This window comes from Natator depressus, chromosome 3 (genome assembly GCF_965152275.1).
Source record: "Natator depressus isolate rNatDep1 chromosome 3, rNatDep2.hap1, whole genome shotgun sequence".
NCBI classification, from domain to species: Eukaryota; Metazoa; Chordata; order Testudines; family Cheloniidae; genus Natator; species Natator depressus.
This window is the reverse complement of record NC_134236.1, coordinates 151,767,182-151,792,134: the sequence shown is the minus strand read 5'-3', so window position 1 is coordinate 151,792,134 and position 24,953 is coordinate 151,767,182. Positions and strand designations below refer to the sequence as shown.

The 24,953-nt window shown below is 43.7% G+C and overlaps 1 protein-coding gene across 1 annotated transcript in view; it reads right to left on the bottom strand.

Moving 5' to 3' along the window:
- Window positions 1–24,953, bottom strand: part of DNAH8 (dynein axonemal heavy chain 8) — a 577,557-nt gene that overhangs the window by 445,698 nt on the left and 106,906 nt on the right. Inside the window, exons 15-18 of the mRNA XM_074949111.1 lie at window positions 21,722–21,841; window positions 19,847–19,982; window positions 14,260–14,447; window positions 7,313–7,393 (exon numbers count right to left, since the gene is read on the bottom strand). Of these exons, the coding sequence (XP_074805212.1) occupies window positions 7,313–7,393; window positions 14,260–14,447; window positions 19,847–19,982; window positions 21,722–21,841 (525 nt within the window). The remainder of the gene's footprint in view (window positions 1–7,312; window positions 7,394–14,259; window positions 14,448–19,846; window positions 19,983–21,721; window positions 21,842–24,953) is intronic.

Below are 24,953 nucleotides of genomic sequence, written 5' to 3'. Positions count from 1 at the left end.
TAGCCTTCCTATTGTCTTAGTGAGGCTTGGGGTAGAAGACTGGAAGGTGAATTGACTGTTTCATTAGAAATGGGGAGGTTACCTTAGGGATGAATTTTGGATGCAGCCTGAGTGTAACCTTGTTTGGAAAGAATACTGTGTAAAGGAGGATGCACCATCAGAGCTGCTATCTCCCCTATTCTTCTTGCCAAGGTGATTGGTATCAGGAAGGCTGTTTTCACTGATAGGTATGCTAATGAACAGGTGGTCATGGGTTCAAAGGGGGTCCTAGTCCGCCCTTTCAGAACCAAGTTTAGGTCCCACATGGAGGTAGGAAGTCGAGGTGAGGAAAAAGGTTTATTATACCCTTAAGGAACCTTTTTGTGGTTGGATGCAACAGCACCGAGTATCCCTCTGAGTTGGTGAAAGGCTGTGATAGCTGCTAGATGGACCCTAAGAGTGTTTAGGGATAATCCCAATTTTTATAAAGCACAGGGCATATTCCAGAATATGTGGAAGAATTATTGATGTTGGAGAGATTTATTGGGACGTAGACCAAATCTGAAACCTGGACCATTTCTGCAGGTAAAGTATGTTGTCTGGATAACTTTCTACTGTGTAATAGGACCTCTTCTACTTCCTTTGAGCATAAACTTTCTAGTGCTGGAACCATGCAGAAACCATGCTTTGAGGCAGAGCATCCCTAAATTGGGATGTAGGGTATGCCTATCAGCCTGTGAAAGGAGTTGCGGAAGAGTCAAAAGAGAGATCGTCAGGCATGTCGCAAGCTGTGTCGGATAAGGGTACTCAGCCAAGTAGGAGCGATCAGATGACGTGAGCGCCATCCCTTTTTATTTTTAGCAGAGCCTTCAGCAAAGGAGGAAACAGATGAAAGATGTAAAAAAGGTCTTTGTCCCAGGGGAGAAGAGCATCACCCAGAGAGCGCTGGAACAGTAGCACGGACACTTCTTGTTCTGGTAAGTGACGAACAGGCCTATGGACAGTGTTCCCCATCATGTGAACAGAGTGTGGAGTACTGACAGGTGCATCTCCCACTGATGGTCATGCAGGAATTTGCGACTGAGGTTGTCTACTGTTAAGTTCTGCATGCCAGGGAGGTAAGCTGCTGACAAAATGACGTTGTGAGAGATGCACCAATTCCATAGCCTCATTCCTTCCACACATATGGAGGGCGGCCTCCTATGCCCCAGCGTTTGATGTAGTACATGCAGGCTATGTTGTCTGTTAAGATCTTTGTATGTGATGCTGCTATCAGCAGGAAGAAATGGGCATAGCCATTCCTGGCCACCCTCAGTTCAAGGAGATCGATGTGTAGAGATATCTCTGTAAGTGACCATTTGCCTTAGTAGTGAGGCTGTTTAAGTGCATGATCCACCTTATGAGTGATGCATCAGTAGTAAGGAGCAACAATGGTGACGTGCACAAGAAGGGTATCCCTTTGCACATAGTGGCTGGGTCCTTCCACCAGCCTAAGGATGCATCCGATGAAGTGAGCTGTAGCTCACGAAAGCTTATGCTCAAATAAATTGGTTAGTCTCTAAGGTGCCACTAGTACTCCTTTTCTTTTTGCAAATACAGACTAACACGGCTGCTACTCTGAAACCTCTAAGGAGTTGTTGATCCTGGTAGGTAGTGACAGAGGTTTCTCCACCCTGTCCCTGTTCAGTCTTAACTAAACTGAACTGAACCATAGTTGGAGGCATCACATGTGGAGTCTGGCATATGGTATCATGGCCGTGCCCACCACCATATGCCCCAACAGTTGGAGGCAGCAGCGTCTATCTGGTATTTGTGGACTATGCTGAGCTGTGTCTATGAGTGAGATCAGGGATAGGAACATGTGTTGAGGTAGGAAGGCTTTGGCCTGTAGAATATCCAGGTCAGCCCCTATAAATTCCAGGTGTGGCACTGGCGTGACGGTTGACTTCTAGGTGTTGATCTGAAAGCCCAGTTCTGTACACAAGTGCATTGTGGTGTTGATGGCTCGATGAGCCTCTTGGAGCGATTGAGCTCTGAGGAGACAATCATCCAGGTATGGGTAGATCATTATCCTTTGCAAGTGTAAATGAAAGGCTATTGCTGAGAGAACACTTGAAAATACTGTCGGGGCCGATGAGAGTCTGAAGGGGAGGACTCTGTATTGGTAATAGTCATGTCCCAGAGAGACTATGAGAAATCATCTGTGATTCAGTAGTATTGAAATGTGAAAGTAGGCATGCTTAGGTCAAGAGCTGAAAACCATTCTCCCTGTTCCAGTGATGGCATAATCGTCAATAATGTAACCATCTTGAACTTCCGAGCTTCGATAAACGTGTTGAGAGCTCTGAGGTCCAGTATGGGTCCCCAATCTCCCTTTCTTCTGAGTATTTGGAAGTAATGAGAGAAGAACCCTTTGCCTCAGATGTTGAGGTACTGGCTCTATAGCTCCTAATTGGAGCAATCTCCTTTCATAATAGACTCTTGTGAGAAGGGTCCCTAAAGAGGGATGAGAAAGGGTGTTGTGGAGGGGGTAGAGAGGTGAAGTGCATGGAGTATTCGGATTGGACGATCTCTAAGACCCATTTATATGACATTATGCACTCCCTGGCGCTGCAGAATATTGGCCAAATGGCTGTATAATCATAGTCATTTGTGGGAGTTGTCTTGCGGCACCTTGACCTGCCCATCAAAAGTGGTGCTTAGAGGCAGGGGCCTCGGTCAAAGATTGTGGACTGGGCAGCTTGCATTTTGGGAATTTTCCCTTTTTTCCATTGTGGCTCATAATGGCACTGTGATGGGAATTGAGTCATATATGGCCTGTGCTGGGATTGGGGGAGCTAAAGCGTCTCTTTTGCCCCAGTGTACAGATTCCCAGTAACCGAAGAGTGGCCCTGGAATCCCTCAAGTTATGAAGGGAGGCATCAGTCTTCTCTGTAAGGAGCTTCACACCCTCAAAAGAGAGATCTTCTACTGTGGTCTGCACCTTCTTCAGGAATGCTGACAAGTGGAGCCATGACACCCGTATCATCACCACAGCAGTGGAGATGGATCTGGCTGCCGTGTTGGTGGCATCGAGGGCCAACTGTAGTGATGTTTTTGCTACTAGTTGTCCCTCCTGAATGATGGCCTTGAAGGATTCCCAGTGACTCTCTGGCAGCTTAACAATAAAGTTATTCAACTTACTGTAATTCATGTAATTGTATTTTACCATGAGCGCCTGATAGTTGGCAACACGGAATTGTAAGGTGGCCAAAGAATACGCCTTCCTGCCAAAGAGATCAAGGCACTTCCAATTTTTGCAGTAGGGCATTGAACTGGAATGGTGCTCTTGGCCACAGAAATTCATGGCATCCATCACAATGTTGTTGGGTGGTGGGTGGGAGAAAAGGAACTCTGATTCCTTTGAGGGGACATATTTCTTGCCTGCATGCTTGTACATCGAGATTACCAATGCCGAGGTTAGCCACACCATTTTAGCTGGGTCTAAGATGACTTCATTAATTGGGAGGCAATCTTCAGGGAGTATGACGAGTAGAGGATATCAATGAGCTGGTAGTGCATGTGGAGGGCATCTGCTACTCTTTTCGCCAGCTCCTGAAACAGACAGAAGTCATCTGCCATTGATGGTGGTGAAGGCATGACCACTTTGTTCAGGAAAGAGGAGGATATGGGCTTAGGTGTTATGTCTTCCTCTGTGTCAGCTTCTTGTTCCTCCATTTCTTGAGGCTTTGAGACCCTAGATGCTGTGGCTGAAGGAGCATGCCAGGAAGCTTGTCGGGTGACGCTTGATGCTTGCGAGGCTGACTGTCAGGGTGCCATCCAAGGGTACCAGTATGGCCATTGTGGTGGTATAGGATCTGGTGGAGATGTCAGTGGGTGGCCATACCAAGATGGTGGTGGTGCCATCTGCAAGTACATTCTTGGACCCTGTTGATAGTGGTTCTCATATGGAGCTTTGGAAGAGTACTGTGAGATCTCCTCTGGCTCACTGTCCAACCCCTCACTAGACAATGGAGGGGCATGGCATGATTGTGGGGATATCCCCCGTGCCTGGCAAAGACTCAGTGCCATGATGTCGGTATGGAGGAGCGAAGACTCGGATGCCTCTAGCATGCAGAGGTCTCCGGTACTGGTGGAATTCCATCAGACCAATCATCCCGGTGTCATTGCCAGAGGGGAGACGAAATCATCACTGGTCTCTCTGGTGCTGGGTGGACTCCTGTTGCTGACAGTACTGAGGTCGACTCGCATACTGGGAACATCTTTCTAGGATGTTTGCCCTTATCTTTTGGTGATGACGATTTGGTGCCCATACCCAAAGGGTCCATTGGTTAAATATTGACGGTTACCATGAGGCGAGGGTGCCATGTGGTCTCAATGTCAGCAGTGCTGAGTATATTGAGCGAGATGGTGATTGCTTGCGGCTATCCCTAGGCTCGCTGAGGGGACTTCTGACTCTTTTTTGGACTTGTGAGAGGAGTCCCAGACCGCTTCCTTGATTCACTGCCCTTCAAGGTTGAAGGTTGTGGGGGAGACTCACGACTGCCGGGAGGTTGAGATTGAAGAGCTGCCTCCATGAAGATAATTTTTTGGCACAGTTCTCTGTTCTTGAGGGATCTCCGTTGGAGCTGCTGGCAGAGGGAACAATTTTGTTGGACATGGCCCTTGCCAAGGCAGCAGATGCACTGAGGGTGCTTGTCAGCGACCGGGATCACCTCGCTGCAAGTGCAGCACTTCTTGAAGCCCGGGGAGCTGGGGCATACCCTTGGTCAGGGGGTCCCCCAACACCAAGGGTTGATGAAAGAACAAAGTCCTTTCTTTTTCTCTCTCTCTTTTTTTTTAAGGCACGGCTAATGGAAAAACGAAGAAAATAAAGAAAAGAGGCTTTAAGGAAAGCTAAAAATTAGCAACTGTAAAGGAGTTAATGGTCCGCGAATGGACAGCTAAAGTTCTGTCTCTAGCCAAAGGTGGTTGAGAAGGAGAGACAGTGCATGCTTGGGTCCAATAGACACTGCTAGTTCTCCAATCATCAGCGCAGGGAATCAGACATAACTACAGTGGAGCACCCACTGGGACACTACTCGAAGAAGAAATAGCTGCTCTCTACGAAAACATGGGTGGGGGGGCGGACAAACATCAGGGATGGAGAAAAGCTATTTAAGCTAAAGGACAACGTTATCACAAGAACAAATGGCTATAAATTGGTCATGAATACATTTAGGCTGATAATTAGAATAAGGTTCCTAATAATTAGAGGAGTGAACTTCTGGAACAGCCTCCCAATAGGAGTAGTGGGGGCAAACAATCTAACTAATTTTAAGATGGAGCTTGATCAGTTTATGAACTGTATTAATAGGACAGGGTCACCTGCAATGTTCCCGCTAATTTTTTCCATTCATGTGAGGAATGAATTTTGTTAGGTGCACCAATATCAAGTTAATGTGCGGATGTGTGCCACCAGTAGAAACAAAAAAAACCCTAGATATATATTTTTAAAAGTTACCATAGGGATAATTACTCCAATCAGGACAGGTTAAGCATTTTAGAACTCAATAAGCATAAGAGAGAAATAAAATTATGAAATGCATAGACCAGTCAAAAAACTAAAATAACAGCACTTTGAAAGAATAAAATTACAGAGAATATATGTACATTGCAGGAAGTACCAAGAAGTAACACCACCACAAGTATGGGTTGTGACGTGAGTGTGTCAGAGACTCTGTGTGTGTGTGCGTGTGTGTGTATGTGTGTGTGTGTATATGCTGGCTGCTGGGGAAGTCTGAGATCTGGTGAGTGCCTTAAAGAGACAGCGTATGAAGGCTCAGACTGCAGCAACTGCCAACAGCTCTCCAGCGCCTGAGCCCTGCCCCACCCCCAACCCTGGCTCTGTGGGGGTACATAGGTGTGGGGAGAGGGACAAACAAACAAACAATCTCTGTGTGTGTGTGCGCGCGCACGCGCTGACTGCTGGGGAAGTCTATGACTAGGGCCCTACCAAATTCATGGTCCATTTTGGTCAATTTCACAGTCATAGGATTTTAAAAATCATAAATTTAATGGTTTCAACTATTTAAATCTGAAATTTCACAGTGTTGTAACTGTAGGGGTCAAAAAAGGAGTTGTGGGGAGGTCGCAAGGTTATTGTAAGGGGGTTGCGATACTGCTACCCTTACTTCTGCACAGCTGCTGAAAAGCTGGAAAGCTGGAGAGTGGTGGCTGCTGGCCAGGAGCCCAGCTCCGAGGGCAGAGCTGCCACCAGCAGCTGCAAAGAAGTAAGGATGGCATGGTATGGTATTGCCATCCTTATTTCTGTGCTGCTACCTGCAGAGCTGGGCCCCCAGTCAACAGCTGCCGCTCTCTGTCTGCCCAGCTCTGAAGGCAGTGCAGAAGTAAAGATGGTAATACCATAACCCCCCCTAAAATAACTTTGTGACCCCCTTGCAACTCCCTTTTGGGTCAGGATCCCTAATTTGAGAAATGCTAGTCTCCCCAGTGAAATCTGTATAGTATAATGTAAAAGCACACAAAAGACCAGATTTCACTGGGGGCGACCAAATTTCACGGTCCGTGACACATTTTTCATGGCCGTGAATTTGGTAGGGCCCCATCTATGAGCTGTCTCTTTAAGGCACTCATCAGAAGGCTCAGAGCACAGCAGCTGCCAGCAGCTCTCCTGCTCCTGAGCCCTGTCCTCCCCGCCCACCTCTGTGGAGATGGGGTACATGGACGGGGGGACACCCTGACATCAGCATCTCCCCTCACTCTGCACAGCAAGCAGGAGGGTCCCGGTAGCAGCTGGCCAGGAGCTCCAAGGCAGAGGGCAGGAGCAATGTGGCTGCAGAGCTGGGGAGAGGGGCACTTGAACACACGCCACCGTACATGCCTCTGCTAATCAAGTGTGTGTCACTTGATTCACTCCTGGGCGGCTGCGCAACCAGGCAGCTTAGAGGGAACACATCTCACCTGCAATATAAGGGGACTGGACTCAACGTCCTAGGAGGTCCCTTCCAGGCCTATGTTCCTATACTGAACACATACACTGCTTTGGCAGTCTAAACAAGCCTCAAAGTGGGAGTAAGCAATCTTTATACTGCTAGAGTGGTATAAAGTGGCCTGACTGTAAATGAGAATCTGGCGCACTGTGTTATCCACTTGCTAAATCACAACATTACATAATCTGCGATGGGTCTCCCAGGCATTAGTGAGAATCAGTAAGATTATACTGTGCAGAACTGTTTAACTTGGAATCTTAATGTTAAGAAAATTACAAACAATTCTAAAGCTACACTAACTTCCAGTATATTCAAATAAAAATATATTTAGCATTACCAACCTTTCTCATTTTTGGTGCCATCAAATTTACGAACGCTGTTGGTATTTCCTGACACAAATCTTCGTAACATTGGAGAAGATTCTGTTAATATTAAAACATGACAATTTCATTAGCAATATTTTTTAAAATATTTTTCTTTATTGACGATTTTCATAGAAGCAAACCAGTAGAAATAAAAACAAATCATTATAATGGACATAAGAAAACAGGACAATGGTACAGAACATATTCCCCCAGAATATTTCTAAATGCAAAATTTGACATGAACACTTACAATATTTATCTATTTGTTATCATCAATGAAAAACAGCAAGATTGTGTTTTCCTGTGTGAGGTGTGTGAGTGCAAAAGAGAAAGAAAGAAAAAAAAGGATACTTCCCACCTCACATATCCAGTCCCTATGCACATGTCCCAGTCAAAATACCAGTCCTTGTGCTTAGGAAGCACAAAACACCAGTCCTTGCTCAAGACTAGTACCAGAAGTGGCAGTAGCCTCCCCATAGGAAGCAGAGAGAGGCAGGGCCATGCCCTCTCCGACACTGATCTAGAGGCCCTAGTTCTTACATATAGTAGGTAAAGTTAAACTCACTTCCTGCTATCAATCCAATTTTCAGCACCCTCCCATCCTGTCCCCATCTTCAACAAAAAACAAACAATCATGAAATTTCACATGCTACATCTCATCCGAAAGGTAGAAGTTTTCTGGCAAATTTGAAACAAATCTCATAAGAAGTTAGGGGTTCCCCAACATTTAGTTTTCAGAGGTTTTCCTATTGCATTTTTGGCTCACAATATCTCCAAAACAGATTTACATAAAAATTCCAAACTGCTTCTCCAAAACTCCCTAACAAGTAGAAATGCCTTTGAAAAAGTAAACAAAAAGATTGCAGAGATATTTAAATATCACCAGAATATAAAACACACATATATACATTTAAAAACCCCACGAAAAGTATAGGCAGTTGTATTTTATGAAGGTGTATATACTTGTATCTTTTAAAGAATATATATAGTAATGCATGCATCTGTTTATCGCATGTTTTGCAAAGCATGCATTGTACATATGGGAGGACTGTCAGGTAGGGAACCACTTGTAGTGCTGTCAGATCCAGTCTAGAAGGAGATAAAAAGGGGAAAAATTACATGGGGAATTAGCATGTCTACATGGAAAACAAGAAGAAGGAAGTAAATATGCAGAGATGGGCAGTTGTCTGGGATAGAACAGGGTTCATTCCTGGGAAGCTAGCAAGATCCACCAGGGGCCATGCATACCTGAAAGGTCCAGTGAAGTCTATGCATGGTTTGTCAGGTCTGTAGGAGTCCCTAAAAGGCCTGCAAGGCATTCTGACACTACACAACCTTAAACATATTTAAGGAAATTCCCAAGCAAAAATATTAATTAACCTTGAGTACTGGTTTAAAGAACCAATTTTTTTTTCAGCAAAAAAAATTAAACATTTCAGTTTTCTAAAAGCAACCCACAAATATTACGAAACTCAGAAATTCCTAAGTAAAGTTCTACTGAACAAAAAAACCTGGAACAAGCAAGGACCTGAAAACAACCTGAAATTTAGGACAACTTTATCTATCTATCACACAGGTTAAGATTAAGATATTAGGATCTGATTCAGCATTATGTTACTTCAGTTTTACATCAGTGCAACTCCATTCTGGATTGTTTTTTAATGGAGTTCGACTGACTTAACTCTGTTGTAATGCAGTACCAAATCAGTGAAAACTAGCCTGGGATATCTGGCCCCAGTATAAAGATGATCCTCTGATGCTGCACAGCCAGAATACAGACTCCAGCATTACTCCCCTCATGTCTATTACCAGCACAGGGGGCATGGCCAATAAAAAGGGAGAGGAAGAACGATTTTATGGTTGAGGCACTGGACTGAATTTGGGAGAACTCCATAATGTAAATCAGAACTCTTAACATTAAATGTTATACAGAGGCTTGGAAGGATTAGATTTTTATCAGTAAGTGTTGAGTTCAAAATATGCATATGAACTGACAAAAAAAATCTCCATTGATAGTAATTAAAATTTACAGATACATACAAAGTAAGAAAAATGCTGCTTGAGAGCTTAGAGTTTGATGCAAAGATATTTATTTTGTACATGTTTTGTTGACAATTTGTATTTCAAAGGATACAAAGATTTAACTTTTTGAATTTTAACATCTTCTATCATTAAATAATTGTCTGTCTTATACGGTTATCTGACACCCCTCCCATAATTTCCCACAACTGTGAAAATTTAAATAGAAAAAAATGCTTAAAAAGAAGAAGTTACTCAGCTTGTACAGTAACAATGGTTCTTTAATATGTATGTCCCTATAGGTGCTCCACTGTAGGTGTGTCTGCGACCTGTACTTCTGATCAGAGATCTTTGGTAGCAGTGTCCATTTGCCCCACACATGCATTCTCTCCCCCTTGTGTTCTGTCTCAAGGCTAACTAGCACTGCATGGGCAAACCATCCTCAGTCTCTTCTCTATCGCGGAGCCCTCACATTAAGAACTCTGAAGTAGAGGAGAGGAGCATGGGTCATGGAGCACCAATAGATAGAGCCTTATGAATGAGAATGTGGATGGAATCGCAGAATCAAAACAACAATACGGAATCCAGCCACAGCCCCAGGGCTGGAGGAGGCTCTGCCCCCCGCTGCAGCCCCAGGGCCAGAGGAGGGCTCTGCTGCCCTGCCCATGGCCCCAGAACCGGAGGAGCTGTCTACCCTCCGTGGCCCCAGGGCCAGAGGAGCGCTCTGTCACCCCACTGCAGCCCCAAGAAACTTTCTGTCCCGCCCCAATGTAGCCCCAGGGCTGAAGGAGTGCTCTGTAACCCCACCGCAGCCCCAGGGCCAGAGGAGTGCTATAACCACCCTGGCCATGGCCCTGGAGGAGCTCTCTGCCCCATCTGAAGCCCCTAGGAACTCTCTGTGGTCCCCCCGCTCCCATTCCCCCCTCCCAACGTGGCCCCATGGCCGGAGGAGTGCTCTGCCACCGCACCGCAGCCCTGGGGCCAAAGGAGCTCTCTTCCCCCTGCCCCCGCAGCCCCAGGGCCGAGGAGCTCTCTGTTGTTCCACCATGGCCCCATGGTCATGGCCCCGGGGATGAAGGAGGGCTCTGCCCTGCCCACAACCCCAGGAGAGCTCTCTGTTCTGGCCATGGCCGTGGGACTGAGGTGCTCTCTGGCCTGGCCACAACCACTGGTCCGAGTTGCTATCTGCCCCAGCCTTGGCCACAGGGCCAGAGGAGCCCTCTGCCATAGCCACAGCCGGGGCTGGAGGAATTCTCTGCGCCAGCCACAGCCCTGCGGGAACTCTCTTCCATGGATTTGGCCATGGGGGCAAAGGAGCAATCTGTCCCAGTCACTGCCACAGGGCCAGAGAAGTGCTCTGCCACCCTGGCCACAAGTACAGTTTATGTACTCTTTGGCTAGGTGGCCTGGCGACAGGGAGATGCATGCCATCTACTGCCTCATTGCAGCTAAGAGAAAAGGAGTACTTGTGGCACCTTAGAGACTAACAAATTTATTTGAGCATCCAATGAAGTGAACTGTAGCTCACGAAAGCTCATGCTCAAATAAATTTGTTAGTCTCTAAGGTGCCACAAGTACTCCTTTTCTTTTTGCGAATACAGACTAACATGGCTGCTACTCTGAAACCTGTCCTACTGCAGCTAAGAGAACTCCATTGCAGCAAAACCATCCACTATGTACTGCACATTATCCAGAGTCACTACCCTTCTTAGCAGAAGTCGATTAATGGCCCTGCATACTTGGATTACAAAAGTTCCGACACTGGATTCACCAACTCTAGATTGATTCCCCACTGACTGGTAGCAGTTTGGCATTGCACACTTCCAAAGAGCAATCACCACTCACTTCTCCACTGTCAGAGCAAGTCTCTTTTTAGTGTTGCTCTGCTTCAGGGCTGGGGAAAGCTCTTCACAAAGCTCCTAGAAAGTGGCCTTCTGCATTCAAAAGTTCTACAGCCACTGCTCATTATCCCATACCTGCAGAATGATGCGATTCCAGTCAGTCAGTGCTTGTTTCCCAGAACCAGAAATGGCACTCCACCATGTCCAGCTGCTGTACGACTACCAGCAGCAACTGGAAATTGTTTAATTCTATGGCTTGCAGCAGGACTGCTTGAATGACATTGCAATGTTTCACTCAGTGGTTCCTGTCTCAGCTCTGGAAATACTGCAGGATAAGGTGTGAGGTGTTTGTAATGCTCACCACAAGAGTGCACAGCTGAGTGGGGCCCATGCTTCTCGGGCTATGGCATATGCATGGCTAAGCCAGGCTTTCGTAAAAAAGCATGAGAAAGTATGTGTTGTTTACCATTGATATCAGGGTAGGGAGAGAGGGAGGGAGGAAGGAAACTGCATCATGGAAGGCTGAAGCCATATTCCCATTCCCCCCTGCGACAATATTTTGGTACCATGAGGCGTTGCAAGCCCTTCCTAAAACCACCTGCAGCTAGTTATACTGCGGCATAGCTACTCATGGTGCACTGCTCTGTGCATTGATGCAAGCGCTGCTAGTGAGAACACACCCCATTGACACAATGGGCGTGGTGTGGACATACATAACCAACTTAATTACTGTGGCAGCTGGATCTCAATTTACATTAAGTCAACTTAACTTTGTAGCGTAGACGTGCCTTGTGAGTGTGCATCTGATGTTAGGAAGGCTACTGGGAAGGAAGCGCAACACTTAAATCCTGGTCTTTTTATCTTCGGATCGGCCATTGAAGTATTTTCCACATAGGCATTTCCTGGTATTGGTTCCTATCTAAAATCTTAACTATGTAACTATATACAAGGCTAACTAAATCTAGATGTGTTAAAAACTTGGCATTTAGTTCGTCTAAGAAGGATCTGGACCAATGATCCAGAGAGCTTGCTAAACAGTCACTGACAGCAGTTGGAACAAACTGACAGGTGAAGCACCACACACACCTCTTTTTTAGCCTTGCCTGTAGAACTTTTAGGAACAGAGAAGTGAGGAGAAAGGCACGCAAGTGCTCCAACGGGCACTGCTAGCTATGTTTTTGACATTAAAGCAGCACCAGTCAGTGCATCCCATGAATGGGACTATGTAGAGGCCACTAGAAGAAGTGAATGTACAATAATTTCACTTCACTAAACAAGTCATGTGCAGTAGTCATAAAATTATTACATCTCAGTATTTTCAGTATTACATAGCATCTCCATATCCATCACAATGAGGACGTACACAAAACAAAACAAAAAAAGGTATGGAGAAGATTGACTGACCATTTCTATTTTCATAGATCTTAAGGTCAGAAGGGACTCTGATCTCTTGCATACAAGAGACCATTACGTTTCACCTAGTTACCCCAAAACTGAGCCCAATAAATTGTGTTTGACTAAGGGATAGCTTCCAAAAAGGCATCCAGTCTTGATTTGATGACATTAAGAGATGGAGAACCCTCCACTTCTCTTGGTAGTTTGTTCTAGTGATTAATCAACCTCATTGTTAGAAATGTGTGCCTAATTTTTAATGTTAATTTATCTGGTGTCATCTTCCAGCCACTGGTTCTTGTTATCTCTCCTTCTGCTTGATTAAAGAGCCCTTTAGTACCCAGTATTTTCCTCCCATGAAGGAGCTTGAACACTAATTAAGTCACCTCTCAATCCTCTTTTTGATAAATTAAACAGATTGAACTCCATAAGACTTTCACTCGAAGGCATTTTCTCCAGCCTATGTATCATTTCTCATAATCTCAGGAACAGAAGGATATTCAATTAAATTGATAGGCTGCACATTTAAAATTAATAAAATGAGATATTTTTCACAGTACTCAATTAGCTAGTGGAACTCACTGCCATAAGATATCATGGAGGCAAAAAAATTAGCAAGATTAAAAGAAGGTTATTCATTTATATGGATAATGAGAACACCCATAATTAAAATAGTAAGGATTAAAAACAAAACAAAAGAAGATTTTTAGAAGGGTTATACACACACACTTGCTTCAGGGCATAAGGAAAACTCTAACCAAAGTCACGAAGAAACTTTCTCTATGGACAAGGTTCTTTGAACCTTCTCTGAAGCATCCATTACTAGAAACCATTGGAAATAGCCTTCTGAATCACGGGTCTTATCCAGAATGGCAATTCCTATATTCAGTAAAATCAGCTATCTGGCATCCTCTCCTACTTCTCCACAGTCTTTTATCCTATGAAAAAGCTCTCTATTATCTCTTCCCTTTTTTCCTATCCTCACCTTAATTCAGGCCTAAAATCTAGATGTCTTAATGCTGAAACTTGAATGGACTGCTTTCCTGTCTGCAGGCATTCCTCACTGTGTTCTTCATATGCTACTGTACAAATGATTATAAAGCTTTCCAGATTGTATTGCATAATCCACAGTACAGTAGTGCTCTGATAATTCAAAGAAAGATGACACAGCCTAGTGCACTATGGACCAACACTGAGAAAGTTCAGCCCAAGATCAGAATTAAGGTAAGAAAGATCAGGGAGCTGCAACCAAAATAGAGGAGAGGGAGAAAGAGGCTCTGGAAAACTGCAATGAATGAAGATAAATACCCCCTCCTACTCATGTGTCCCACCAAATCCATTCTCTCTATATTAAATTATATGATCCCCAATCTTACCACTCACACAAGCAGACAAAACCTTCCAAATACCAAATTTCCCCTTAACACAAAAACACCTCAAGTTGTCAAACTGTCTTATTCACCAACCTTTTTCCTGAAAATTGGTGATAAGCCAAAGAAAGATTTCCCATTTTCTATTTTAAAAAAATCTGGCTCCTCTTAATTAACATTACTGATATAGAGTCAGGACTCAAAATGTGGTATTAAAAGACCAGTATGCAGAGTATGGCACTATAATCTAGACAATAATAGTTATTTCTTTTAAAAAGAAATGGTGGGTTTTTTAACTTACCTCCAAATACAATTTGTTTGTCTTCAGAATATTTTCCATTTTTACTACCCTCTTTGCTTGCTCTGGTACTTCCAGACCCATCTTTATCATACACTTAGTCTCTCGGACAATCTCTAGAATTTTGAGATCAAAATTAACAAGCAACTTCCCAGTTTCAGGATGACGTACCAGTAGTGTAGCTTGTAATGCTGCAAGTAAATTAAAGTATATTTTAAAATAAATATTCATAACAAACTATCGGTTGTTTCTATTGTATAATGAGTCCTTATTAGACTTGAGAAAATGTGAATGATTGGGCATGAAGCAGTTATGGGCTCAATCCTGCAAGGACTTGAGCACCTTCAGGAGTTGCTCAATATCTTGCAGGAACAAGTCCAAGAAGAAGATAATACTGAGATAGGAAGATTAAGGAAAAACAAAGCCAAATAAAACCCAAAATGTAAGGATAGAAAAATCCATTCCTGCAATCAGACCACACATGTGGGCACTTTTTTCCATGAGGAGTTCTGTGGGCTCCATGTGAGCACAAAATTCTACTTGCTTGGATCTATTTTCAGAGTTAAAGCCCAGTGGTTTGTTCCATTTTCTGTCTCTGATAGCAGCCTGTACGATCAAAGTTGATGATAGTGTGAACTTCAGTCCAGCAGACAAAGATATAACAAGAACCAATGACTGGAAGTTGAAGCTAAATAAATTCAGACTAGAAATATGGCACAACATTTTAACAGTGAGGTAATTAAACACTGGAACAGCTTACACCAGAAATGTTTAAATCAAGATTGGATGTTTTTCTAAAATATATGCTCTAGTTCAAGCACAGCTGTTGGACTGGAAGCAGAAATTAATATAGAGAAGCACTATTGTTTGCGCTATGCAGGAGATCAGGCTAGACCAGAGGTTCTCAAATTGTTGGTCAGGACCCCAAAGCAGGTCATGACCCTGTTTTAATGGGGTCACCAGGGCTGGCATTAGACTTGCTGGGGGCCAAAGCTGAAGCCTGAGCCCCACTGCCCAGATCCGAAGCCAAAAACGAGCCCCACCAACGAGGGTCAAAGCCCAAGGGCTTCAGCCCTGGGTGGCAGGGATCAGGTTACAAGCCCCCTGCCTGAAGCTGAAGCCCTTGGGCTTCAGCTTTGCTCATGCCCAGGGTGGTGGGGCTCGGGTGTTGGCTTTCCCCCACCTGGGGCGGTGGGTCTTGGGACTGCAGGGCTCGGGACAGCTCAGGCTTCAGTCCCCCATTCTGGGGTCGTGTAGTAATTTTTGTTGTCAGAAGGAAATCATGCTGCAATGAAGATTGAGAACACTTGGGCTAGATGATCACAATGATCCTTCCTGGGCTTAAAATATATGACTATGAATCAGGGCACCTCAACATGGTTTAGAGGCATTTAAAGTATGTTGAGGTGCCCTGATTCATAGTCATATATTTAAGCCCAGTTAATTGTTGCTTTCATGTTGCACCATATCTATAATATGATTGTAAGCTTTTTCAGAGCAGGATCCATTTGGTTAAGCACGTGCTTAAGACTTTGTAAGATCGGGGCCTTCCATTGTAATCTCTTCAGAGATGACTGGTTTGTTTTATGGTGCCTAACACGCTTTTGGAAACTCGGTAAACAAACAAATTAATAATAATGTTTTAATTGCTAAAAAGTCATGTTATCTTATATCTGGGAGATTTTCTTTTACATATTACTAGTTTAGCTAGTTGTACTATAATTCCTATTCAATATAACCTACATAACTAAAAATGTAATGTAATACTAAGATAATTATGCTCAAGGCCGGCCCACAACATTTTGGCACCTGAGGCGGGGAGCTCAAATGATGCCCCCATGCCCCCTTGCTTGGGCCAAAACTTTGAAACGCCTCAATTCTGCCTTCTTCCTGTTCTACTCCTCTCATGGTATGCTCTGCTACCTACCCCAATAAAGGAGAACTAACAACTTAAAATGCTCAAAATTGTTCAAAAATTTGAAGTAACACTTAACTTTCACATGCGTCTGAAGAAGTGGGTATTCACCCATGAAAGCTTATGCTCCAATACATCTATTAGTCTATAAGGTGCCACGGGACTCTTTGCCACTTAACTTTCAATGCATGAACAGCAAATATAACTTTTCGTGTCTGCATAGTAAACACTGGCATTTTTATCTGTTTGAATAATCAAAGTGGTGCTTTCTGTGCCTTCTTGGTTGCAAAGATTTGAACTGCTTCCTGCTGAAGGTCCACAGTCTGGGCCAGCTCATGCTCTGTTGAGATGGTTGCAAGGCCGACCAACCTCTCCTGTGTCATTGTGGAGCGTAGATGTGTTTTTATTAAATTCAGCTTGGAGAAGCTGCATTTTCCACTGGCAACTGTTACAGGCAGTGTTAGAAGTATGCGCAGAGCAACAAAACCATTTGGAAAGAGGGTGATCATCTTATTTGTGCACATATATTCCAGAACAGCCTTTGGAGTTGATCCTGCTGAAATGTATCTTGAAAGGGCTTTCAGTTCATCACCTAAATCACTCGCATCAATATCGTGCACGTCATCATGTGTCAACAATGTCTCTAGTGCCCGGCATTGCTGGTGAGGTCTTCTTCAGGTATAGTGAGGAGTTTTGGAATATTATACAACATCTCAAATATACTGCTGTGTTCCTTGCACTGCATGAAACGTTCTTTAACTGACTGTATTGCACAATGTAGCACCTGGTTAAAAAATTTAACTTTGAATTGTTGTTTGGGGTCTCTTATGGGATTATTCCGTGTCTCATAATCAAAATGTCGTCTTCTTCGGTGACTCTTGTATTCTTGTATTCTTGAATGGTGGGAAAATAGCTTCAGTGTGAAGTTCCTCTCCCAACTTCTGTGCACTCTTCAAAACGTTTTGAAATCCCTCATCTGACCCGTAAGACTGTAGGTATGACTTTGCTTTGTCCAGTTGTTCCATTGCTCCAGATATATCAAGGTCAACACCTTGGAGTCTCTTGCTTACAACATTTATTTCAAACAGTATGTCATGCCACAACACTAAGCCACACAGAAATTTGAAGTTATATATGTTTCTGGTGATTCCATTTCCTGCTGCCACTGTTCCCCCACGAACAGTTCCTGTTATAGCATTATCCTCCATAATGGCAACTATGGCATCATCTATCTTCTCAATTTGGTGTTTGATAGGCTTTGTTGCCTCCACTCGACTTCCCCATCATGTGGCACTCCGTGGTTTCAGTGTCAGAGAGGATGTTCCCAGATGTTGCTTCAAAAATTGCCATCGATGAGTTGATGCAGAGAAAAATACATAGATGCTTTGAATTACATTAAAAAATTCAGCAGCCTCACTAGAAGTTGATGCTGCATTATTGACCACCAAGTTCAATGAATGAGAACTGCATGGGACAAAAAAAGCTCGAGGGTTTAACTCTCGGATCCGTGTCTGCACTCCTTTGTTATTTCCTCTCATGTTGGCACCATTATCGTAGCCCTGACCTCTCATGTCCGCTATCGCAATTCCCATATCTTCCAGCTTTTTAGGAAGCTCATTTGTCATACCAGCTCCTGTAGTATCATCAATGTCAATAAATTCTAGAAAATGCTCTCTGACAGTCACCATTGCCAGGACATTTTCACTAGGTTCTTTTGTTGTTACAAAACGCACCATTAAAGTCATTTGTTCCTTATCGCTGATGTCAGGTGTGCAGTCCAGAAGAACAGAGTAATATCTTGCTGCCTTCGGATCTACCACAATCTTCTGCTTGACTTTTGTTGCCAGTAACTGTATGATCTCATTTTGAATTGTTTTTCCAAGGTAGTGGTGTGTGGGTGGTGACTCTTCTTAGATGCTCCTGGAATACAGCATCAAACTCAGCCATCAGCTCCACAATTTTAATGAAGTTTCCTTTGTTTGGCACATACAGCTGATCTGAAGTGCCACGCAGTGCTAGGTTTTGGGCAGCAAGCATTCTCACAAGAGCAATGAGCCTTTTCAGAACATTTTGCCAGTAAAGAGACTCTGATGCAATCTTCTCTTGAGGCGGATCATCTATGGTGGCCTTTAACCTTAGTCTCATCTCAAGCTCTTTCCACCTATGGAATGCTCTCTGGTGATTTGCTACCTTCTCATGGCATGCCAGATTTCTAGCCAGATTTTTCCAGTCCTTTGTTCCTGTAGAACCCAATGTGGCTGGAACATTAGACTGGAAGAGTTGGCAACAAAAACAGTATGCAGCATTCTGGGGTTTTGAGTACATAAGCCATGGCCTCTCCACTTTGTCACCATTGGGGATTTCACGCCAGTAATGTGTTGAATGGAAATGTCTATTCTCATTGTCCTTGGGGAACATGAAGTTTTTCACTTGCTGTGGCCCAGCCAGTACAAGGAAGTCCCTCAGGCTACTGCTCAAATGGGTCCACAGTCCTGGATCATCTAGACTTAAGGAACTAAACTCAGCAGCAGCTGTTTCTTGCACCTCCACCACACTCTTCTCTGATCTACACACTTTTCTTCAGGAGTGTGTATGGTTACATCCATTTGAGATGGAGATATGGATGCTGCAGTAGCTGCCAGGTCACCTGCACTCTGACTAACCGGGAGATCAGGGATCTCCTCACCACTCACATCCTCACTGGGGCCGGAAGGCTCACCGTGAACATTTGCGTCTATGTATCTCAGGAGAGCTCCTTCCTGCTTAGCTAGAAAAGCTTCCTTTGCTTTCTTTCTTTTTCTGAATGCTGCCCCAGAGGGGCATTTTCTTCTTTCACTTATGACTGCTGTTCTGTGCCAGCTACAGTGGCTCTCAACACTCAGTTGAAGGGGACAATTAAGCAGGCTGGTAGCAGGGGCTGAGTGAGGGAAGAGATCAGTGTCTTAAGGGCCTAACTGGCTCCTACTACTTCGGTTGACTGCCTCTTCTCCTCAAGTGGGTTCAGGGACGCAGCAGGAAACAGGAAGCTCCTTGAGAAGCTGGTGTTAATCAGTCCAGGCTCCTGGGGATGCTAGAGAGGTACATAAGAGGTTCGTCCTCCTCTCTCTCCCTGCCTGCTGCTTTCTGTTATTCCCTCTCGCCTTTTCTCCTGCCTGCCTGTTATGTCTCTTGTGCCCTCCTTCCTCCAGCACAGCACTCCACCATCTCTGTGCATCTAGAGCAGAGAGAATACATATGCACCAGCAGCAGACACAATTTTCTACACTCTGAGTCCTAGTGGCGCCCCCCCCCCCAACAGTCTGGCACCTGAGGCAGCTGCCTCAGTTCGCCTCCTGGTAAGGCCAGCCCTGATTATGCTTTACAAATAAATCAATCATTGGCCTCACCCTGCAAGTACTTCCGTATTGCAAACCTCTTCACCCACACAGTGGTCCACTGAAGTCATTCAGAGGCAGGGGTCTGTGCTATCATGTATACTTGCAGGAGCAGGACTATCATTTGCACATTTTAAAGGCTAAAATACTAAAAACATATTTAAGTTGATTTTCTATAAATCTAGCAGTTGTCAACAACATATAAGAACAAATTGCAATAAAACATTATAACAGGCAGAACAAGGCTGATGTGAAAAACTTACACACATTTATTAGAAGTCTTACATACCTACTCACTCACCATATTGTAGCTGTGAAATTTCCTTCACCCAAGCCATGTGATAAAGTACCTCAAACTCCACCAATACATAGGAAATTTTATTGAATAATCGAACCACTGCTTTACCTTCTGGACTTGTCAAGATATCTGAATGTTTCTATTAAAACATTGCAAATTAAAATTATAAACATATCAAACAGCAGTTTAACTTGATGTCAAATGAAAATTGTTTAAAATGATTTACTATGAATTTTTGAAGCTTTAAATCTCAAATTAAATTTATATTTAAAGCATGCTATCAAGTAGAGTATGATCCAAATGTATGGCCTGCTGAAATCAATAGGAGATTGACCTAAGTAATAATTAAAAAAAACCTCTGCATTTTTAAAAAGACTACATTAAAAAGTGACAACTTTACTCTATTGTGCAAAGAACTTATAACTTCTGTTGAAATGGATGCTCGGCACTACTCAGGATTTGGATTAATCTGAATAAAGGAGATTTTTGAGGCTAAACACACACAAATTTCACTTTTATTATTTCTTTAAATAATTACATGAAAAGCAATTAAATTTTTCAAATTGTAAATAATTTGGATTACAAAAAATGTCACATACAAAGTTATTAAGCAAATATCAAGGTGCTGTGGTTTTTTTAATTTGATTGAGAACTTTCATTATATTATTTGAAAACCAAACAGGATAGCACCTTGCTAGATGATGGGCAGAGCATAAAGTCCTTCCTTACTGACTGGTCTCATCCGGCCTCATAGGTGCTATTGATTGGAATGATGAAATATATCTTCAAATAATACTTCATTCAAAGACCTGAAAACATTTACTCGGTTCTCTGAAAACAGCTGCTCAATGTGTAGCAGCAGTCGAAAGGTTAACAGAATGTTAGGAACCATTATGAAAGGAATAGATAAGACGACGTATCATAATTCCATTATATAAATCCATGGTACTCCCGCACCTTGAATACTACATGCAGTTCTGGTCACCGCACCTCAACAAAATATATTAGAATTGGGAAAAGGACAGAGAAGAGCAAAAAAAAAAAAAAAAAAAGATTGGGGATATGGAACAGCTTCCATATGAGAAGACATAAAAAAGACTGTGACTGCACACTTGGAAAAGAGACAACTAAGAGGGAATATCAGAGGTCTATAAAATCATAAGTGGTGTGGAGAAAGTGAATGAGGAAGAGTTATTCACATAACACAAGAACCACTGGCTACATGGAGGGTCACCCAATGAAGTTAATAGACAGCAAGTACTTCTTCACACAATGCATGGTCAACCTGTGGAACTCGTTGCTAGGGGATGTTGTGAAGACCAAAAGTATAACTGGGTTCAATAAAGAATTAGACAAGTTCCTGAAGGATAGGTCCATCAATGGCTATTAGCCAAGATGGTCAGGGGCATAACCCAGTGCTCTGGCTGTCCCTTTGCCTCTGACTGCCAGAAGCTGGGGCTGGATGACAGGAGATGGATCACTCAACTGCCCTGCTCTGCTCATTCCCTGTGAAGCATCTGATACCAGCAACTGTCAGAAGACAGGATACTAGGCTAGGTGGACCATTGGTCTGTCCCAGTATGGCCATTCTTCCGTTTTTATGACTGCATTTCCAATAATTCAATGCCTGCTACCACGATGCTGGAGCACTTGTTTAATAGTGAGTCAAATACTACCACTTCCTGAATCCCCAGAAATGCTTCTTGCGGAACCAGTGTTTTCCTAGCAATTTTACATACAAATACCGATGTTGCTTCACACATGAGAAGTGACAAGTTCAGAGCCAGAGGTGGTCTTGTCACTGGATCACAAGTAAACCAAGTATGGATTGTTTATGAAATCTATAATTTTTCCTCACATCAGTAATGATCAACTTACATAGAAAAAGTTGATTGGTTCACTTATCCGCCGGAAAAGCTGCCTCACCCACAGTATCTTTCCTGCTACAGGGGGCATGTTTCGGGCAAGAGGAGGGTCATCTTTTTGAGCCTGGTAAAGCTAAAATAAATTCACTATTAGTAAATGCAAGGCTATAAAATTGTTGAAAAATTAAAATGGTTTTCTCTAATATTTCAGATTAATATCTCTTCCGTAACCAAAATGTAGGGAGATGATGGAGCTTCCAGCAATGCTTTCTTCACTAAAATAATAATATATTTGGAACAGATATAGCTTCTGCATGGAATTAAATGCCCAAATTGTTAAGAGAAATGGCTGGGGGCCTTCCTCCATGGGTTCGCTGGAGTTATACCCAGTGGGACCCCTGGTGCTGGTCAAACTCATGAAGATGGGGCCTGAAGATGATCCAGAGGCCTTTCTTGAAACTTTTGAATGGGTGACAAGAGCAGCACACTGACCACTGTAGCAATAGGCAGACTTACTGGCCCCACACTTGACCAGGAGAACAGAAGCTGCCTATCATGGACTAGACCCAGTGATGGCATGGGATTATGCCCAAGTCAAAGCATCCATTTTAGACTCATTGGATATCCCAGAAACGTTCCACCAGCAATTTCATGAAGAACGATATTCCTCAGGGGCCCAGAAATTGCAGGACTTGTGCCAGCAGTGGCTAAAACCCAAGACAAGGACAGGGTTTCTACTGGCTGAAATGATTTTGTTTGAACAATTTACTCAGTTACACCCAGCCGGTGGAAAAAGGACTGAGACTTACAGCACTGGCCCAAGACAGTAGCCAAAGCAATCCAATTAATGGAGAGGTATAAGGTGGCTGGGACAGATGCAGCAACATCCATGGAGGAACCCTTGTAATGAAGGAATCGGCTCCAGGTAATGGGAAACCTGGTAGGACTGGGGGTGTCAATGGCCTGAAGAAGAGCTCCTCCTGGGTTCTCTGTTACAAGGGTTCAAGAGGTCCACTTCACGTCAACAAGCCAGGTGAGACCAAATATATTACCACCCTAGATCTTACAAAGGGATACTGGCAAATTCCACTAACTCTAGAGTCTCGAGAAAAAACAGCCTTCCCCTCTACACACACAGCCTACATCAGTTTCAGACCATGCTGTTTTGGCTACATGGGGCCCCACCAATGTTCCAGTGTCTAACGGACCAGGTCCTCTGGCCACACAATAGTTATGTCGATGGCCTACCTCAATGATGTTGCTTTCTATAGCCAGAATTAGGAGGACACTGTGAAGCAGGTAGCTGCTGTACTCCAGTCCCTCAAGGAGAACCCCACAAAATGCTGTGTAGGCATAGACAAAACTACTTATCTGGTATATACATTGTATCTGGCCATTCTGCAATTTCTTATAGACAAGGCACAGGCCTTGAAGCTCTGCCTTGTTGCCACCTCAAGGAAGTAGGAGTGTCAGGCCCTGGGGGTCTTGAAGCCGGGGCCGCAGTGGCCCTGTAAATCTTCATGCTCCAATCCTCCACCCAGCAGCTCACAGACAGCAGCTGGGACTGGGATTCATGGAGCCCAACTGGGACACTAGCCCCAGCCCTACATTCTGATTAGAAGAGCTCTAATGCTTCTGAATTTAAGCCAGAAGAGGAAACAGGAAGTTGTTTGTACACTGGGCTTCACCCTGCCATGGACTGCTCGTCTAGTGTTTATCTGCTACTGCTTTCTGATCCTGACCTTCTAGTATCCTGACTTGGCCTGACTCTTGGTAACTGCCTTCTAGCTCCTGCCCTCCAGTTGGTCCCTTGATTCTGATCTCCTGGCATTCCACCCAACCTGATTGCTGGTAATTAACTTCTGGTCCCTGGACCCATGCCTGACACTAACCCCTAGTTCAGGCTGCCCAGGCCCCAGCCCTGATTACCAGGTTTTGGGGCTGGCAGGATCCTATCGCTGGTTTGTGCCAGGGATATCATCTCATCTATTGCAGCCTCTCTCATCAATCTGTTCAACGACAGCAGCCTGAGAAAGATCTTCTGGATGGAAACCTGTGAGAAGGCCTTTCAGACCCTAAAGGATCACCTCTGTGGGGAGTTTGCTTTCTACAACCCAGACTTCACCAAGGAATTCCTCCTACAAATTGATGCCTCAGAAGTTGAGTTAGGGACTGGTCTGTGGCACCATGTACACAAATCTTTAATCTCACTTTGAAAAGGGATTTAGGCACTTAGGCATCTTAATCCCATTGACTGTTGATGGGATTTTGGCTCATAAATGCCTAAATCCCTTTTGAAAGTGAGATTTAGGCTACTAAATCAGATAGGCTTTGCAATGCTGAGCACAGCACACCTACATACCTTTAAAAATCTGGGCCTAAATCTCAAACACTATAATGCCTTAAATTTATCTGAGCCCCTTCTGGAGGCTGATCTCTGGGAGAATATTCAGATGATGCATTTCCACTATGCTGGGAGTCAAAGAAAGAATATCATACCCCTGACTCTAGAAATGGAGCAGTAGGGAAAGAGTTAGTTTAAGGTTTACCCAAACTTGCAGACAGTACTAGGGAAGAGAACAGTACTGACAGAGGCATCCTGTCTCACCTTGGTACCAAATGCAATCTCCCTGTGAGTAAAAGGGATTCAGTCTCATTATAAACCCTCATTTCCAGGTACCACGTACCAAACCAGTACCAGAGTCGGGAGTGTTAGTATCTGTTAGTAAATATTAACTCTTTTAGTTCTTTTCTTTCTGTATATTTGATTCATGGATATATCCACTATTCTCTAGAATCTTTATGATATTAACAAAGAGTATATTGAATTCTAAGGCTCAGAACACTGGTCCTTGACTAAAAAGTAATCCTATTCAGGAATTCTGTGTGTTAGGCTGCATCTAATAATCCATGGCATCTCCATGTCTATAGAACTGTAGATAGTCTTGTTACTGTACATGTTTCCTATTAGAGAATCAACAGGGAAGAATAATTATGGGGGGAAGAAAACCCTGCTGAAAGATATTATCTTAAAGTCCTCTCAGCTGTAAATAATTATGCCTTCACACAAAAATCAGGTAAATTGAGAATGTGTAGAAATTATATCAGAATATATGTTTCTTTTGGCAAAAAGGTTTTCTTTGTTTAAAAACCCTATATAATGACACTTGTGTTAGAATTTAGTTGAGGGATGAAACTGCGGATCCCTCCGATTGCAGTGAAGAAGAGACACAGATCCAGTTCTT